This window comes from Rhea pennata, chromosome 1 (assembly GCF_028389875.1).
Source record: "Rhea pennata isolate bPtePen1 chromosome 1, bPtePen1.pri, whole genome shotgun sequence".
Lineage (NCBI taxonomy): Eukaryota > Metazoa > Chordata > Aves > Rheiformes > Rheidae > Rhea > Rhea pennata.
Window position 1 is genome coordinate 152,012,899 of NC_084663.1, and position 20,302 is coordinate 152,033,200.

General features: G+C 45.0%; 1 protein-coding gene across 1 annotated transcript in view; it reads right to left on the reverse strand.

The window, feature by feature from the left end:
• The window catches only part of TMEM255B (transmembrane protein 255B), an 81,188-nt gene continuing 60,886 nt past the window's right edge, over positions 1-20,302 (reverse strand). Inside the window, exons 6-9 of the mRNA XM_062601666.1 lie at positions 17,114-17,199; positions 13,673-13,832; positions 6,015-6,158; positions 1-168 (exon numbers count right to left, since the gene is read on the reverse strand). Of these exons, the coding sequence (XP_062457650.1) occupies positions 1-168; positions 6,015-6,158; positions 13,673-13,832; positions 17,114-17,199 (558 nt within the window). The remainder of the gene's footprint in view (positions 169-6,014; positions 6,159-13,672; positions 13,833-17,113; positions 17,200-20,302) is intronic.

The following is a 20,302-nucleotide window of genomic DNA, read 5'->3' on the forward strand; positions in this document are numbered from 1 at the left end:
CTATGGTGCATACGGTGGAGGCTTTTCTCCAGGCAAGAAGTAAGTCGGTGCATAGAGGGGTGGAGCATTGGGGGGAAGACCATAGCTGGAGCTGGACTGAGATGGAGGCTGAGTTTCTTCCGATAAAGAAATGTCAGTAGATGATGTTCCTGGAAAATTGCTGGCAGGCTGGATATAGACAAAGAAAAATAACTTCTTCAATAAAGAATTACCACCCCATTTGCAGCTCTGCGTTAAGTGTCTACCATGTACCTATTATATAATAAGCTTGATGATAGTTAAATTTCTCATGCGTTGCAGCACAGCACTCACTGGACTATTAAAGCATGTGCTTAAGTATAGCAGTTACAGCGTGTAGTGAAACAAGACAGATTACATCTGTAACCAAGTAATTTTTTAATAGGCATTGTGCATACAGCTAGGCAACAGAACAAAAGAGGAGTTGCTGCAGCAAAGGATGCTTTGGCTTCCCCACTGACTCACTGTACCTGCCTGGCTGATTAGGTTACGTAGCTAGTTTCCAGCATCACTGTGAAGCTTAAATTATCTCAGAGTCACAGTACTTGCATAAATGCAAGGTCTCATTGCTGTGCCAAATGCAGATTCCACTTCAGAGAAAGTTATATGTAGGCATATGTCCCCCTGCAAGTCTTTCACTTTGGCTGTCTCAGTTACAATGGGTTTGGCTGAAAGAGGCTGTCTTGGGTACTTACCATACCAAAAAAAAAAAAAAAAAAAGTCCTCACCTAGAGTACCAGTACCAAGGCAGATACTTAGCCCTATGGTTTCAGTTGCCCTGCCGCAGTGCTGGCTTCTCCATGGGGCTCCGAGTGAGTGGGGAGCAGCCTCGCGAGTCACCCCCCCCACACACACACACAGAAGAGACCGCTGGAGTCTGCACCGCAGGCTGGCTGACTGCAGGGCTGCTGCGTGGGAGTGGGGACATTGTGCCAGGAAGGGTGTTCATGCCCTTTAGCTCTCCTGGAGGCATGCAGGTATGCTTACGGACCTGCTACACGGATCAGCTCTAAGAGCAGGGGCTGGAGCTTGGGGATTTTTCTTCTTTCAGCTGTTACTCCTCTACCCGCCCCACCTCTAACTGCAGCCACCATTTCCCTGGAACTGCTTCTGTAACGTGTTCTTCTTTGGCAGGAAGGACTGGCACCACTTTGACTGCTGGCATCACCAGCAGCTCCTGCACAGCTATTCATTTACCTGACTAGTTGGCAGGCTCATTACCAAGACTAGTCACACCTGAACTCTATTAGAAAAGTAGCAGTGTCAGCACATGCCATGGTAAATAAATGCTTGCTTACATCTTTGTCAAAAAATGAATTCCTGTTGTCATCTTTTTATTTTATTTTTTTTTTTCATTTTTCTCTTATCTGTTAGTGTATGTACAAGGTAGTATGAAGTAAACTAAGGCAATCCTACCAGCGTTTAATTTTTTTTTCCTGTTTTTATTTAAGGCTTTCTTTGCCCCTTTCCGGAAAACAGTTACTCAGTGAGATACTGAATTCAGCAGGTGACCAGGAACCAGTCTGGTCTGTGGTGGGAGTGTCAGGTGTGTATTAAGGTTCATACTCTGAGCTAATGCGACTTGCGGCAGGGTGCGGGCTGGGACAAGCCAGACTAACCCAGTCCTGTGGGAGGGATACGTTCCTGGGAGGAGCAACTGTGGTCCTTTACTGGCCCAAGGGAACGCTGGCCAGAGAGGGAGGTGTGTCAGGGTCCATTTTGCTGTACAGTTAGGTTACTAGACAAGAGGTGAGGCCTGAAAGTGAGATGCCAGCCTCCACGTGGGTGTCACACGCACATGGTGCACAGCATGCGCAGCGCCATGACCACCTGTGCAGGGCCCGAGCCCAAAGGGCTGCTCTAACAGTGTGCTGAGGGCTGAGGCTCTGGCACACTTCTGGGGACCACACAGACCTACGTGACTCAGCACTGCCAAGGCACAGGTGGCTCTTGGCCTACCTAGAAGCAAAAACATTACGCTTTTGAGATGTCCAAGGGTGCCCTGCCGGACCTCCATGAACAGGGATATGTGGCAGTCTGGTATAGACCTTGGGCCTTGTGTGGATGGCTTGGAAACATGAGGCCATCTCAGATACTCTGTCTTTAGGCAACTGAATTGCATTCCAGGATAGGGTTCAGCTTCAGATTTTGATGTCACAGGATCACAGAATCAGTAAGGTTGGAAGGGACCTCTGGAGATCATCTAGTCCAACCTCCAATAATACACATATGTAGGAAAAAAAAAAAACCCAAAAGGTGGTGGTTGTCAGCTCACCTTAAGTTTGGGCCAAAGGATGCTAACAGAGCAAAAACGTATTTCTTAGCCTATCTTAACAACCTGATACTTGAGTATTATGCAACATCAGCCAAGGTCCCAAACATCCGTATGTACACTAGGAAATGCCACTTTAAATTTTGAAAGGAGAACAGATCACAAAGTTTGCAGAAAGAGTTGAAGGGGTCCTCTGCAAGGGCTCAGCAGCACAGGCATAGTGACATGTAGGAACTGAATCCCACCCCAAGTCTGTGGAAAGGCCTTGTGGGGTGCATATGTGTTGCTCACTACATAGCTCTTCTTTAGGCTGAGACTATCCATGTGTGAGAACTGCCTAGCTCTCTCTGTGGACTTCAAGCGTAGAGCAGCTCTGGTGGAGACACCTACACTGCTGACACCTACAGCTCCATTCAGGTGCCTGTGTTTAAGTCCATTTAGGATGCTATCAGGTATCCCAGGCATCCACACAGATGTGACAAGGGCTACAGGACCAGGGCCCACCCAGGGCAGCAGCAGGGTCCAGGTGTGACCCGATGTCATGTCACACAGCACTAGATACCTAAACGTCAGCAGCATTTACAGTTAGCCAGCCTTTACATCTAGACAGGAGAATGCCCGGCTGTAAAGTCTGCAGTTGCCTTAAGGATCAGGAACAGCTCAGCAGGGGTTGATGAAGGCCTAAACTCTGCAGCTGTGCACTGCTTGGGGCAACTAGGTGGGTTATGACAGCCTCCAGCCCTGTGGATTCAGTCCACAGCTCTCAAGTGACAGAAGTGGATGTCATTTAAGGATCTGGCTGGTCCAAATCAGGCATGTTTCTTTGCTAAAACTACAAAAGGGTAAATCATGAAGGGTTTTTTTCTACTTACATAACTATTCCATTATACTGATACAGTAATTATTTCTCTCCAAAATACAACATAATTAGCTCATGCAGGAAGGCTGGGCTTTGTTTGTTTATGTGTTTTGGGTTTTTTTGTTTTGTTTTGTTTTGTTTCCAGGAAAGTATTAAGAGCTTTCCCTTTTGGAACCCAGTGCTTCTTGCTAACCTCTCCTGGCTTGGAGACAGCTGGTGATGTCTTCCTCTTACTGCTCTGAAGGGGAGGGAAGACAAATGAACACACTTCTTAGAAAAAGTAAAAAAATCTAGAAAAAGAACAGAGTTTACTTTGGAATGAAAAAGAATTTTAAGAAGAAAAGAATGTTGAATGTTAAGAATTTGAGGTGAAAATAATGATGTATTTCTCAGTGGATGCAGGACTAAATGGTTGCAATTGATCCTTACGATTATGATTACTTACATGTATCTCTTCAGCTTAATTCTTTATTTCCTCTGGTTTTATCCCCTTTTCTCTATACTCTTGGCTATATACTAACTGAACTCTGCAGAACAGCACAGCTTTTCAGCTAAAAGTAAAGAAAAAAAGATCTCTGAGCAAGCCTTTTTCTGCTCTCAACCAGTGGTCTTCAAAAGTGCCTAGACTGATTTATATTAATAAATAAGATGCACCAAGGGCTGTTCTCTGGCCGTGAGGCCAGCTGGCGCAGCACATACCAGTTCCCTATGGGTGAACTCTTGCCACCAAGCCAGTGTGACTGTAGGTAAATGATCTACTGGGAGTGGTCCATCATCCCTACCATCTCCTGACCTGGCTGCTGCTGGAAGACTGTTAGATGGTCTAGGCCAAACACGTATCAGGCATGTGCTAACAGTCTCACAGTGTGGATGATCACGTCCCACTGCTTGAGCTCATCAGTTATTTACCCAAAATGGATATAATCCAGATTCAGATGTGGGTAGGTGGTCCACAGCTATTCCATGTTAAATGTGCAGTGTTTTCAATTAAAAAGCATTACAAAATATGCAGTACCTGTTGGTCTAGCACTACACAGTCAAAGAGAAACAAGCCATTAGCTTTAATTAAATACTCTGCTTTAAAAAAATACAAGAACTCCAATGATTGCTATAGGGTTTCAGTGTATTTAGTTATTACAGCTCATCCCTATGTTCTTCACTTCAATCTGTCTGCTTTTTGGTGCACCAGCCAAACAGAGTCATGGAGGTGACAGATGTCAGATGTGCCAGGCACAGCACTTTGGCACGGCACAGGGACACTGTTGGCCTTCTAGCTGGGTGAGGGTGGGAAGAGAGTTCACTCAGGCCTGCAGAACATATGCATGCCAGCCCCTGGTGCAGAATCTAGACTGATTAGGTGCAGACACCTAAATATTGTGCAGGGAGAGAGCTGGGTGAACAAGGTTTCAGGGGACAGAGCAGGGCTTACTCTATGGTATGAGTTGGGGGTGGCAGTGGTGCTGGCCCTGCAGGTTAGAGCACTTGTCTGTGTTTGTGCTCTCGCTCAGTCCAAAGGGTTACAAACCCACCTGCCAGGAGACTGCCCTGCTGTCTGGCCAGGCTGGATGCAGGCGTGCAAACTCTCTTTCTCTTGCCTGTTGCAGTGCATCACGGTGCAGAAACAAATGCAAAATGGCCAGGAAGATAAACCATATGAGTAACCCTGATCTTGTAGATGAAGAGGTAGAGAACTTGAACACCGTCTTCCTCCTACATAGGCAAGTTCCTGCTCCTGGGGCTGCCCCTGTATTTTCTGTAATTAAAACTGAAAACATTCCTGGTTCACTCCCCTCCCAGAAAAGTACCCTGGCATAGATTGCAAAGTCTTAATATTTGGTGTGACCACCGTAACATAACTCCAATGAGACCGGTGGTGGGAATAGTGCTTTCTCCACTAGAGCTATTCCAGACCCTGTTGAGATAGGAACAGGAGACGAAGGTTTGACCCTCTCTGGCAAAGGAGGGTCGAGAGCCTTCTTGTCACCTACGTTCCCTCACCACCATGCTACTGGGGCGAAGAAAGCAAACACCATTCTCAGCACGACTCATGGCCCTTTCCAGTCCAGCTGGAGTCAGTGCAAGCTCAGAGTACAGCTTGCACTTTATCCTTCTGAAGGAAGCAAAGCAGAGTTGACTCAACTCATGCTCCATCCCTTCCTGCAAGGGAAGCGAAATGTAAATCTGGCAACTTTCCATCCTGCCTTTAGGCCAGCCTCAACTGTAAGACTAACCAGACTCCGTCAAACACAGCAGATCAGGCCAAGGTCTAGCCAGCTCTGTACCTGTGTCTCAGCAGTAGTCAGTAATAGATGCCTGGGGGAAAACTAAAAGAAGGACTCTAGCTTCTGTCAAGCCCCTGTTGGTACTTGCAGTAGGCAGCCATTTGCAGCCAGACTGCAGGTAACACCTGAAGCACTGTTTTAAACAGCAACTGATGGACTAAGTCCCCAACCCCTCAATTATATTCTTCCACAACATCTTGTGGCATTTGAGTCTTCTTTGGTGTGTAAAAGCCCAACCTATTTCTGGCTTATCTTGCCATCTTGTAGCTTTAGTGGGGCTACCGAAATTTTGTGCAATGAGAAATCATTGGTGATATTCAGCCACAATCCCTTCCATATCACTCATGACTTCACAAACCTCTTATTTCCTCCTCTTTCTTGTCTTTCTTCTACCTGAAGAGTTCTAATCTGTTTACATCTCTCCATATAAAGAGTAAGATGTGTAAACTTTTCTGCCAAGCTCTGAATGACTCTGCATCTTTCCGAACTGCACAGGAGCCAAGATCTACCACTACAGGCTTCGTACTGAGGAGCAGCTCATAGTTTTCTAATGGAAGAAGAAGGGTGCCATTTTGTACTATACCTGAAGAGGTAATGGGTAGGATGGATATGTAGAAATAGTTGCTGCAGAAGGACAAAATCCAGCGTACGTCAGGATCTGCTGGGCAGGATTGTACAGGATCTGAGGAGGAGGTGCAGTACTGAAAGCAATTTGGGACAGTGGTACCTGTTGAGCACAAAAGACAACAATATATTAGCACAGTGTAGAGGGAGCTGGAACAGAAACTGGTTCTAATACAAGTGACTTGGCAGTTCAGTAACTCTATTTTCCAGCATAATACCAATACTACAAAAATCAAGTAGCAGAAGGAATGAGAGAAGAGCATATCTGGACTGAACTTTTTGACAGAATTATAGAGCTATTTTAATATTCCCTTGGAAAATGTCTGCTGGTGTTTGCCTAGCATCAGTTACAGCAGCACTGGCAGGACTCCAGAACAGTGAGAGCCTGAAGAGCAGGGCATACAACTTTGACCTCCTTCCACTTGAACATCAAACACTCCAGTCCTTCACATTTTGTTGCAGTCTCTTTCCATTAGCAACTAGCTGATGCCCTTGTGTCTTTTCCTTTGCTTTCCTAGGCAGATCTACAAAGACCTTCTCCACATCCAGAGCACTTTCACATGCTCCCTCTCACATGTGAAGTTGATTTTCCTGCTGGCCCTCCATACGCTTATTTTATTCCTACTGCATGAAATCAAGGAGGGATTCTCCTTTCCACCAAAATTTAATTGACTCCTTGATCATATCCTGTGGCTCTACTGGCATTTCCCTTAGCTGCAACATGAGGTGAAGTTTGCAGGAAGAAGTAACGGCTCCTATTAAAGCAAATGATAGGACTGGGGAAAAAGACAAACAGAATAAAAACTTGGATGTAGCAGGGGACTTGTGTTCCTAAAAGCCTGTGCTATGTAACTATTTGCGAAGGACAGTGAAGCTGTGTGAAAGATTTTTCAGGGCCCTCTGCTTTGCAAATTGAGTGAATCTCAGTGGTTTCTTTTCTCTCTTTTATTTTTATTAGCAGAGTCCTGTATATGAGAGCATGGGATTTGCTTTTTCCTGAAATAATAAAACATGGTGGTTGTAAGAGAAATACTGAGAAGTGGCCAGGGCTGTTTTTGACATTTCCCTTCCATTTTTTCAGGGGGACACATGAACCACTGCACCCTTCAGAGATAGGATAAAAGCTATGGTTGAGTAAGGGTGTATTAATTGTGTCCATACACAGAAAACGTATTCTAGGACACTGGTATGCCACATGAGGGTATCTGACAATCTAGGCCTGAGCTCTGCAGAGAAGCTGGCACCCCAGGAACTGGCACAGAGAAAGACCCTGAAAATAGAAACCTATTTCATGGTAGAAGGCAAGTCTCTCATCTTCAAGGTACCCTCCTCAAAACACCTCCAGTCTCCCTGCCCTGCTGGGTGGATACAATGGGGAGGAACAGAGAAAAATTTCCCTGTAGAGAGCAGTAGCAAGAAGCAGCTAATGCGATTGCCTCAGGTCCAGTAGCTATGCAGGCCAAACCATGGCTCACCCTGATGAGGGTTGGATCAGCGTCCAGCACATGCCCCTCCTCAGAGAAGGCTCTGTCGCTATCAGATCCATCTGAGTACAGACACAAGCAAAGCAAGGAACACTTTTTGCGCAACGTGAAAGAGATGTCTGTTCTGAACCTGTCGTCACTGTTCTGCTGTGGCTCATCATAGCTGTCTGTGTCCCAACCCCAAGAATTTCTCTAAATCCTGTTAAATCCTCTGCACCACCAGCAGCCACATTCTCCAGCTGTTAAGGACAAACAGTGCAACAGCCCTGGCAGACAGGTTTGCGGAGTCACCCATCCGAAATCCACTGATCAAAGCACTTCATTATCAGGCCATCTGGTCTCACCAGGAGCTAGTAATGATTCGCAAGTATGATTTGAGGGTATTTAAGCTAGTTAGATGCTAATACCAAGTATTCTGTTAATGACCGCTATATTAAATTAGTCACATAAAACACAAAGGTAGGTAGAGACATTTTAAACAGGAGCAGGCACCCAAGTCAGAGTAGCAAGGAGCTATTAACTGGCCAGTCGAACAGTGGCAGCGCTATTTGGGCATCTGAAAGGACAAGTGATGGTGCTCATTTCCAGAGCAGCCGCACATGACAGCGAGCAGGAAAAGCAGGGCAGTGCGTGTGGCCTCCCTTGCACCCAGCCACACGCCGCTGCTCCCTATGGGCTGCAGCTGTGCAGTGGCAGAACGAGACAGCTCAGCTTGCTGATCTCTCAGAGAACTGCCAAAACATGTATTTTTGTGCTAGGGTTATTTATAACATCAAGCTGCACCTTTAGTTACAGAAATGCCAAGACATAAATATGTGGAAAGTAGCTAAGTAGCTCGAGGTCTGTTTTGCTGGGGGTTTTCTGAGCAGGGCGAGGGAAGAAGGGGAGAGAAAAGGGAATGATATTTAATCTGTCTAGATTCCTTTCAGAAGTCCAGGACGGTGTCTGGGAAAAAAGCTGGCATACATCACCGGGATCAGAGGTCTTTGAGATTAATGCAACCCCAAACACAGGTCAGGCAGATTCCTTGGCAAGGTGTGTCAGAAAAATATCAACAACTCAACACATAAATACTGGGGGCATGGAAGAGACCTTCTACATTCACTCTTAGTACTAGCAAGTTCTTCATTCATTCCTTAACTTTGTCTTGCAAAAGAAATGACCACAGTGTGTCACCATTTTGGATGCTGTAAATACACACTTCTGTTTGCATTATATATTGACCTGCTGTTTGCTAAAGATGTTTTTAAGGTAACTGTCTCACCACGGTTCTGTAGCCCAGCACATGATAGATCTGAAAACAAGGTCCTGTCATACCCTAAGAACAGCTCTAGCTCCCCTTGCGCCCAGCTGATGGGTGCAAGCCCCACAGATGACACAGGGGACACTGACACCTCAGGGCGAGGACAGGACAAGGTGATTCCCACTGAGCCAGCAAGCAGGGCTCCGTGGCACGCAGCAAAACCGGGGGGAGCAGGCCAGGGACCGGAGGGGATTTGTCACAAGAAAGAAAACCCACAGGCACCAAAACAACACTATTATTTTTTTTCTAGCCAGGAAATGTGATGGGTTTAGAGGCAACTGCACTGTATTTTGCAAATGTTTTCCTCTGTAACATGTTTTGGCAGCCAGAATTCCCCAGAGAGAAACATGATGTTTTTTTTTGACTAGTCAGCCTAGCCCTGTCTTTTCTGGAAGGCAACCTTAGAGCAATGCCCTGAGACATTTCAGTGGGCTTTACAGCTCTCCGTGGAAAATACCAACAGGCATTTCTGTGGGTAGATAACATCCTGAAAGAGAGAAAATTGTTCTCTCACACATTTCTAATGCTTTTCTTATTTCAGTCCCATGCCACTTTCTCCCTCTCTTCTCTTCGATATTTTCTTGGCCTCCTGTTTCTCCCAAGAGTTATGCCTTTTGTAATGAAGGAAAACAGCAGATCAGTAAGCCAGTTATGACAGGTAATGCAAAAGGACCCTGAAAAAGCACAGGCCAGAGCAAGAAACAGTCTTTTCATTTTGGATTGCTTCTTTAGTAGCACTCTCACAAACATAGCACAGTTCCTGTGCTGAGGTAATTGACACAAACTCATCTTTCCTCTTAAGCTAGTGAGGGCTTTTTTTCCACTCCTGTCACTGAGGAGACCTTAAACAGCTTATTCAGATTGGGTTTTTAGTTAGAGCCTCCACAGACTTGCTCCAGAACAGCACCTGGGGAGAAGCCGCACAGTTGCTATTGCTGCCTTTTCCTTGCGTGGCTTTTTGCTGCCTGGTTGCAGGGCTCAGAGCTCAAACCAGGGACTGCCTTCTGGCGCGGGGAACATGCCAGGTCATGGAAACGCCAGGTCTCCCAGGAACGTCTCTGCAGCTTAGCGCCTGCCACAGGCAGCACAACGATATCCCCCAGCAGCGCCGAGATTTGCTCAAGTTGGAGCTCACCCTGCATCAGCCCAAATCCCAGTTAAGCCGCGGTTTATTTGAGACATTACGTGGATTTCAAGTTGGCTCTCTGCTTGGACCCCACCAGTCCACATCTCAGGGAGGCGCTGGCAACTCCTGTAGCAGCCCTTAGCAGAAGCAGCCGCAGCCCAGGTACCCCTGCAAGGGATGGGGGGAGCACTGAGAAAGCTTCTTCGGACCTGCCTTAGAGGCTGAAGGTGATAGTGCCAAGGCAGGACACTGCTTTAAATTAAACCTTTGTTTTCCTTTTTTTCTTATCTAATTAAAGCTTGTCCCCTATTCTAGGGGACCCACACCTCAGGGACACAGAATAAACAACATTTTGATCACCTTAAAGCTGGAGAAGAACAAATAAAGGCAGAAGGGAGGAAAAAAAACATATCAGCACCAGAAAGCTTCACAGTCTGGTTAAAGACTTGTGGATGACAGCTGTCCACCCCTCCTCTTGTTGCTGCTCTTCCCTGCTTTTCCCATTGTAGCTGTTTCTGTTCCCCTTCTGCTATTAGTCATCTCAGAGGGAGGTTATGAATTAAGCTGGGAAAGCTGCTTCCAATCCCTCCTGTCAAACAGCCACAGCTGTTCATTACTAGCTGACTGCAGCTTGCTATCCACTCCTTGCATCAGGCCTCTTGCAGTTAGGCATAAAGGATCAGTTAGCTGCACTTTTTTTTACAGGTGGGGACTAAATGCGGTTGTTCGCCTTGTGCTGGAGAAAGGCAAGTTTCCAGCAGATGCTTTGCGACTCTTAACAAAGGTAAATTTCAGATAATTTACATGGCTGTGATCTAACATGTCATTTTTAAGAGCCCTGACACATGCTGTAGATAGCCTGGACTCATTTGCTACAGCAAACACACATGATTGATTGCATATAAGAAAGGGAATATGTATTACATAGGAAGGCATGAGGTTCAACAAGGGCAAGTGCAGAGTCCTGCACCTAGGGAAAAACAACCCTAGGCCCCAGTACAAGCTGGGGGCTGACCTGCCAGAGAGCAGCTCCGCAGAGAAGGACCTGAGACTGTTGGTAGATGACAAGTTGACTATGAGCCAGGAATGTGCCCCTTTGGCCAGGAAGGCCAATGGTCTCCTGGGGTGCATTAGGAGGAGTGTTGCCAGCAGGTCGAGGGAGGTGATCTTGCCCTTCTACCCCAGCCCTGGGGAGGCCTCATCTCGAGTACTGTGTCCAGGTCTGGGCTCCCCAGTACAAGAGGGACGTGGAGCTACTGGAGAGAGTCCAGCGTAGGGCTACAAAGATGATCAGAGGGCTGGAGCACCTGCCCTGTGAGGAACGGCTGCGAGAGCTGGGCCTCTTCAGCCTGGGGAAGAGAAGACTGAGGGGGGATCTTATCAACGTGTACAAGTACCTGAAGGGAGGGTGTCAAGGGGACAGGGACAAACTCTTTTCAGTTGTCCCGTGTAACAGGACAAGAGGCAATGGGCAGAAACTGAAGCACAGGAAGTTCTGCCTGACCGTGAGGGGGAATTTCTTTCCTGTGAGAGTGACAGAGCACTGGCACAGGTTGCCCAGAGAGGTTGCGGAGTCTCCTTCTCTGGAGATCTTCAAGGCCCGCCTGGATGCAACCGTGTCTAACACGCTCTAGATGACCCTGCTGAGCTGGGAGGTTGGACTAGATGATCTCCAGAGGTCCCTTCCAACCTTACTGATTCTGTGATTCTAAGGCCAATGTCCCTTCCCAGCACACTTTCAGGCCTTTTGCTGTCAGCTGCTGCACACTCCTTTCTTTTTCAGCAAGCCTCTGTAAGCTCCCAGGTAAGCTGTCATCCAAAGGACACTGGGTGAAGCGCTCCCAGATCCCACCACTGATCAGACCAATCATTTGTATCCACAGAACTGAGGAGGTTTTTTAAATATCTGGCACCATGCAAAATCATAACAAAAGCCACCAAGCCAAGGCGACCAGATGAGCACTGTGCTCTTGCCTTGTTAGCTGCAGGTTTGTGGGTTAGCTATTCCTGGCCCCAAGGCCAGGCAGCTGGGCTGCCACAGAGGCTTTGCTGCAGCCAGTGCCCAGGCAGGCTGTCCTCTGCCAGATCCTCTGCCAGAAGCACAACAGAACCCACAACCACCTGAGGAAGCTTCCTGAGGTTTGCCATCTGGGAGCAAGGCTGCAGGTAGCCTGCAACATTACCCTGTCCTATCCCTTTCCTCTTAATCTTCGACAGCATCCATGTATCAAAGAAGGGAAGGAGTTGGCCTACAGATGGGGAAGCACAGCTATTAACTAGTGCACAGCAATGAAAGGGGAGCAAACACAATGTCCAGCCCAAGGAGATTCAATTGCTACTGCTCCTGAGCTCCTAGTTAACTCATACTGTATATGATATAGCTGCAGAACATCCCAGATAGATGTCCTTCCTGTGCCTTGGTCAGCTCTTGAGGTGTAATTTTTCCAGGGCTGCCTCAATTTCTCCTGACACCTGAGGACTGATAGAGGGGCCAATACCAGGAATTAATGCAACAGCACAGATCAGTAACTTGCTGCTGCTACAGGAAGATATTTCCCCCTTGAGCATTAAGCCTTTCTGTCACTTTTGACAGGTGATGCTCCAGAAATGTAGGAAAGGTGTGAAATGGACACTACTCTCTGCTTGGAGAAGGAGCCAACAATATAGTCAGAGAAGGGCCTGGATGCCCTCCAGTTCTGACAGAGTCCTTGGCTTACTGACTCCAGCTCTGAGTAGCACCATGGTATGTTCCCCCCAGTACAAATTACACTTGAGGCTCTTCCTTTCTATTCCTTACTTCATCCCTCTCCTTTTCCTTTCACTTTTCTTTGTACTTAGTTTTATCTCCTCTTGAATATTCACCAAAACAGTCTTGGCACTAATGAGGCATTTCTCCCTTCTGCTCAGGCATTTCACCCCTGTCCCCACACCTCTGCCCATTTAGGTTGGAAGTTCTTCAGGTCATCTGAAGAAGGCACATCTGCTGTGTGCCCACTAAAATGAGAGCCGCTTGGTTGATCTGTAGGCACTGCTGTAGTAAGCATGACTAATGACAGCAATAATCCAGGAACAGGTACTTCACCCTTTTTACATGTCAGAAAATCTAGGCATATTTACAAAATCACACAAGTCCCTGCCTACAGTCTCCTCTGAATGCAGCAGTGCCTATCAGCACAAAATAATGGCATGGCATAGGAAGCAGTGAAGACTGGTGTTTCTTAGTGAAACAACAGAGAAGATTAATGAGATCTGAATGCAGTTGTTTAAACAAAAACTTAACTGGTACATCAGAGTTAATCCCTATTCCTGGGGAAAGAACTATATAAGCTTCAATTGTCACAGCTAGGACTTGAGTGTTACATGTTATCTATATACTACTATCTATATACTCCACCTCTGTGCTAGCCCACATGTTCACTGCTGAATTAGAAAAAAAAAAAGATACTACGAAGTAAATCACTAGCATGAGTTCACATGGACGTCTGCTTTTTCCCATCCATTCATGTGTTGACCAGACCTGACCTACTTAGCTGTGAGCAGCTGGCAGTGGATCAGCCTAAAGCTGTGACTCCAGACTCACAGATCATGCAAGAAATACGTTTAAAGAGCTTCCTTTGCACACTTATGCTCCCTTTGCTTTTGACCCATTTGATAAAAACAGTAAGCACAGATGTCATCAGAAAAGGCAAAACTGTGAGCCTTACCATGTCTTTAAATGCCCCTAGAATGGCTGCTGTAATAATCCCCAGAAACAACCCAATAATGTTCAGGACTGTGGAGGACCACAGCAGCCTGTACAGGTGAACCACGTCTTGACAGCTGCTCACTCCGAGAAATTCATAGTAGCTGGAGGACTGTTCTGAACTGAAAGGGAATGAAAACATCATTACTGTGGGAATGATTTTGCATATAATATAGAGCACCAGAGGACCTGAATGCCCCCTGCTTACTGCAAAGAATATGACCCATACTCCCACTCACAGGTGCAAATACTGCTCAAATGAAGCAGAGAAAGTCACTGTAGACAAAAACTGGCTCAGCCAACACCAGTGTTACTCCCAGCAATAGGGCCAACAGTTTGGCTGATCAGTGTTGGCGCCAGCGGGGATTCTTGTCTTTTGCTAAGGCTCTCCAAACACAGACATAGTCCTAATAAATGGACGCTGCCCTTGCTGTTGTATGCACTAGAGAGCAGCTACCAGCAGAAACATGCTTAACACAGCTTTGTTCATGGCTCACCTGGAAATCTCCTGCCGTCTCTAATGATGAGGAAGGCAAGCAGCTTAAGCATTAATGCTACCAAAGGAAAGGAGATTTTGCCAGCTGGCTATGTTTGTTTACGGTGTCTGTGGTTTGAAATTAACAGATGCCACAGAGTACAGTATTAATAGACAGCATAATGATGTGCCTTTAAACTATGGATTGTGCTATCCAGAAATCTTTGTTTATCTTTCTGCACTGGTTATTGTAAATAATGCAATGGATATGGTAAATCAGGCATGCTGTGAAGTCTCACTGAAACTAAGAAACATCCTACTACAGAATTTGAAAGCACTCCTTCCTGCACTTCTTCCCAGTATCTTCATTAATGCTGGTCCATTACTGAGCTCTTTTAAGCAGTTATTTAAGACGGAAAGATTTTTTTACACACCAACTCTGTTTCAGTAATTGTTAGGAAATTGCCATCAGATTACGTTGGAAGGCAGAGTGAATATTTTGTGAAATGTTCTTCTGTTCCCCTCTCCCTAGCACATGGGACAGTAGCGGAGATGGTGGGTAGGGAAAGCTCTTCAGGGAAAGGCAGCATGGAGAAACTCACAATGCTTCTGAGAAGAACCAAGCCAAAACCAGTAATTTCTGGAAATGTCAATTCATTTGCTTTGGGACATGGTCCTGGCACTGTGGTTTAGCTACTGCTGGATTCACTTGGGCTGTATCATATGAGCTCAGATGTTGCTTGACTAAATAAACTCGTAGCTTCAGCTGCCATCAGGCTGATGAATTCTGACTTCTAAAGAGGATCCTGACTGCACACGAGTCTGTTGTATGGCTGAGTCACTTCACATGACTGTGCCCCCTTCTCCTTCTCTTTGGCCACCCTAAGCACTGAAATTGCCAAGTCTGTAGGACAGAAAGACTGCTTCTTTACTTTGGATTTGTCCATGCCAATCCCAGGCTCTTCACTGTGGATTCCTGACACTGGCAGAATGCACATATTTAATTATATCACTAAATACTGTCACAGCAATGATCAGTCCCAGACATTTCAGACGAAATGCCTGTCTTAGGAAGCTAGCACTGGGTCATGGAGAGGGATTTTCTTCCTGATCTCGTTACTACCATATGCTTTAAGCAATGGAGTTTCATTCACTTTATTTGATAACTCTGGATACTTTCTTACTTTTAAGAATCTTATAATTTTCTCTATTGAGCTGAGCTTTTCAATTCACTGTTAACTTCCAGCTGTTAATTGTATACTGTGGGAGAAAGCATTCTCAAAGTAAGTGTACTGCCTTGCAATTAAGACGCCCTCTCATTTGTCTGTCATAGAAAAGGTACCAATGTGTGGGTGTTTACCATTCCCATGCCATTTATTTTGTATACCTCCATCATGTCCAGATGTAACACATCTTACACAAGCAAAAGACTAACATTCATAAGGGATTTTAATCCATTTCATATATCTGCACTGACTTTGTGTCTGTGTGCATGAGAAATACATGTGCATGGATGTCTTCCCTCTAGTCCCAAAGTTCACTTTATTTCTCTAGTATAAAGAGGATCAAGGCAAGATCTACTCTTTTACGCAGAAGCCACATGTATTTACCTCACTGTGCCAGCGTCATTCTCCTAAACTTAAACCATTATGGCTGGCAGCACACTATCCAAAGCTTACAAAGGTCTAGATCATTCAAGGATGGTGACATGACAGAAGAAAGAGAAAACAAAACAAAAACACCCAGAAGAGGTAAGAAGGAAAAAAAGAAGGGAAAAGAGGGAAAGAAGAGGGAGTGTGAGTGAACTGTAGAGAGTTATGGAGGTTGCATGGCAAGACGAAAGTTAGGTGTGCAGAGAGCAAGCTGGGCAGAAGCTCTGCTCTGGGAAATTCTCCTCAGCTTCTTATATGTGCCAAGACATGATGCTGCTTGCAGTTGAATTCTGTATGTGCCAGGTGTGCAGTGTCAGATCTGTGAGTTTGTTTTATCTGTATTCCACATTATAAACCCTTGAGCTTGGCTGCGATGTGCTTTTCCTAATGACCCTTTTATTCCTGTTAAATTGCTGCATGGCAATCCTGTGTTAACCTTTCAGCTGACCTTCAGAAGCATAGAAAGACAATTCCTCCCTTCTTATCCTCCCTCATCCCATGCTTTGTAATGATGAAGTCAAGTGGAAAGCTTCAGGAGACATTCACAAGGCCCTCTGTATCTATCATATGGCAATTTAGTAAAATTCTTTGAAGACAGAAGCTGACACTAACAGGAGTTCTGCATTTGTCTACAACATAATCTCTACTCATGGTCACCTGTGTTCCTATTTATTTTGTTTCCCTCTGTTTGGTAGAAAAAAAAATGGATTAATTAAATCTCACGGGGAAAATTGCATTGCATAAACAACAGCAAATCTTGATCGGGCTAAGACTGAGTGATTGATTTTAGTCACATAGCAAAGAGCTTATGGGCATGTTTTTTTTAAAAAAAGAAACTGAAATAATGGCAATGCTAACACGTAACCTCTGAGCTCTTCTCCATTGATCTCAGGACTCCATCCACAGTGGAACTGGTTTGCTCAGCAACCTTAGAGGAGAAATGAGCAGGGTCTGGGGAAGGCATCCACATGCTATGCAGAACTGAGATATAACAACCTATTGTGTAGCTGAGTGCAGGAATAAATGGTGCCAGGACCTACTGCCTTCCCGGACCAGCACTGGTGGCAAGTCAGCAAGCAAATCAGCTGGCTTTGCAATGGTCATATAGTCAGTGGCTGAAAGGCTCCTTGCTCTCCCACGAAGCACCCACCAGTGCATGGGCAAGTAGCCTGTTGTGTGGTACTTCTGGCCTAAAGGCAAAAAGCTCCATCATTTAGAAGGAGGGACAAACAACCAAGGATTTCTCAGAGAACATTAACTGCACACAGGTACTTACTTCTCACAGTTATATAGGTCACAGCAGTAGCAGGTGTTACTCTTTACTTTCAGCTGGCACTTACTGTTTAAGGTATAACACGTCACCTGCCAAAAAAGAAGAGACTGACAATTATACTCAGTGTTTCAGTGCAATTTCCAAGTCACTCTACTCATCCAAACTAAGCAGCTGCTACAGTGGCAGGTTTTATTTACTGTCGTGCAGAAAGGATCCTGAGAGTCTAAAAACCACAACTGCTGGGCGTAAGGACCTTGCTGGCATTTCCAGGAGTTTCATCTGGGGCAGCAGCCCTGGAGATTTGAGGCATCTGGCTATGAACCCTGCAGCCACAAGAGCTTAGCTGCAGCCAGAGCTGTCAGGGTTTTCAAGCCCTTTGCTGCTTTGCTCAGTACTATTCTGCTAAGACTCAGAGCCCGTAGTTGTATGATGGGGATCCTGATGGCTGTGATGCAGGGAACTTGAGTCTTATGAGATACACCATGACAAGCCACCAAAGTGGATAACCACACCACTCCATAACAGAGGGGAAATGGGCAAGAATGCCAGCTTCTCTGAACCGCTTCCCAGCACAAGCTCTTTCCTTTTGGAAACACTCTCCTGAAGAAGCAAATAATTAACAACAACAACAATCCCCCAGCCCACAAACAAAACTATTCAGAAAAGATCCAAGTACTCCAATAAATAAGTACCTTTTATAACAGGCTCTCAAATATAAGACTGAAAAGATTATTTGTGTGAGCAGAATCCCAGGGCTTGGACAGATGTTAGAACAATAAATGTAGGCATATGCAAGCCACTCTCTATCCAGACAAGAAATCATTTTAATGACTCTTAAAGTGTGGTGAGCATATATTTTTTCTATCTATTTCAGCAGGCTAACTGAAATACTTTGTATGAAAGTCTTTCTTCTGAGATCTTTAGCTTACTGAGTTTGAAATCCTCCAGAACTGTCAGGTTTTCAAAGCTAGCAAGACAGGAAACACATTCTTTGTGTACTTTTTTATTCTGATAGAAAAAAAAATGCTGTAACCACTGAGAAATATTCTGTTTGCAAAATGAAAATAAAATGTTTTGTTGAATAGAAAATTCCTCATAGTGAAAGAGTAGATACAGCATGCCTACTTTTGAAAACCTTCCATCAAATAGTCTTTCTCATTGCTGCTTAGCCACGAATGTTCTAGTCTGTGAGACAGACTCCACAGAAGATGCTAAAGTATGTTTCTCAGCTCATGATTTCTGGGTCTGTGCATCCTTCTGTGTGAAAACTGCCACTTGTCAATGATTCTGTACTCCTCATGTGTTTGTTCCCAATGGAAAGGAGAGCCTTATACACACACACTCAACACCAGACAACATTCATCTCACTGCTGGTCTCGCACTTGCCATACTTGTTGCTTTAGTGGGATTTGCTTGAGCAGTGGAAGTTAAAAGGGTGTTAAAGTTAAAATGCTGGCTCTGGATTGCTTTATTGCCCAGAAAGGCTGTAGACTAGTTTCTAATACAAATCAGCTACTCTACTCCAAAATGGAAATTAAGTTGTAAAAGGAGGGTCTCAGTCTAAGTTGCAATCCAGAAACGAAGTTTTCAGTTTGATACAGACGCGTCCCACCTGTCACAAAAATATCTCGTCCTGAGATACAATATCATTTTGTTAACCTTGTTCTGTTGTGTTTGAACTCACCGGGATTTCACACAGAAGGGCTTTCTGACCTGAAATCAGCTGTGATCTTCCTCAGCCTGAGCTGCAATTTACTGTAGAAGCAGTAACTGTCAGTGAAAGCATCAGCTTAATCAAGGTCTAGCTTGGAAGTGACTGAAACCTCACAGGTGGCTACTTCTCAAAGCAAATTGAAAACTGACCCTGGAGCCAATTCGTCTATTATCAAGAGCATTTTGTTGGAAAGCCCTAGGACTTTTGTACAGAGTAGATCTTAAGACTGTGGTTTTACTCCCCTGCATGTGATCAGCCTGGCCTGGGATTCACATATCTCAGAGACCCCTCTCTTCTTCTGCTACACGTGCATGGCTGGGATCAGGCTGCTTCGTAAGATGGAGCGGACTGCTAAAAGGGCAGTTCTTCATGATACACCGGCTTTGGGGCATGCTTCTGATTTGAAACAAAAATAGTTTTCTGCCTTCCAACTGGCAATAAGGCCAGTTTGTTTGACTCTTTTTACTGTAGAAGGCAAGAAAGAAGAGGGAGATCAGCAAGATCTGAAATATATTTTTAACAGATTCTAGGCTACAAAGCAGTAAAATATTGGCCAAGAGAGTTAGTGTATTTGTTTATTTTTATCACTATATTATTAAAGCATGCAAACAGGAAGACATCAAGACACTCCTTTTTAGAAGATGAGTGAATAAATCAAAATAAACAAATATCTGTCTGGTGTGACTAAGGGTGATGGAAATAGGCCATCTGTGGGTATTCTGCATGTCACATCCTATTTTTATATTTCAATGACCAGATATTTAGCTTTTTCATGTTCTGGTTGTTTGTGCCTTTCTATCCCCTTAGCACCAATTGTTTTGATATTCTCACCTCATAGCAATTGCAAGAAAATCAAAATCCTTTTGCTTTGAGCAAGGGAAGAACTGAAGCCAGCAAACTCCACGAGGTGGAGACCACTCACACGCTAGCGATGGCAATCGAAAGGAAACGCACACTTAGTAAACAGCCTGCCTTCCTGGTTAGGTGTTCACCTGGAGCGCAGAGCACGTCCGCTGGTCACTACCTGGCTAACTTCTAAAAGAGAGAGCCAAGCTCAAATGTCATGGATCATTAACTCTGAATTAGCATATGCTGACTCTAGATCCAGAAAAATATGGACAAGCGGACAAGAATGTTATTACAAAGTAAATACTTTAAAAGGATACACTTTTCTTTTTTTTTTTTCTTTTCTTTTTTTTTTTTTTTTTTTTTTTTTTTTTTTTTTTTTTCCAGACTAGAGTGAAGAGTTAAGGCTGGCCCAACTTTAAACATTCCCAGAGCTAGGGAAAACCTGTGTGGCCAGAATCACGTGGCTGGGGCTTACCTGCAGGGAGGTGTAGTCAGTGTGACCTCAGCAAAGAGATAGTGCTACATACTTATTAGAGGAATCAGAAGCATTTCTTAGACCATATCTGTGTCTGAGTGTGCATGCACACTTCAGAAAAGGATGGAATAAAACTTACAGGAAAGGGTGTTTT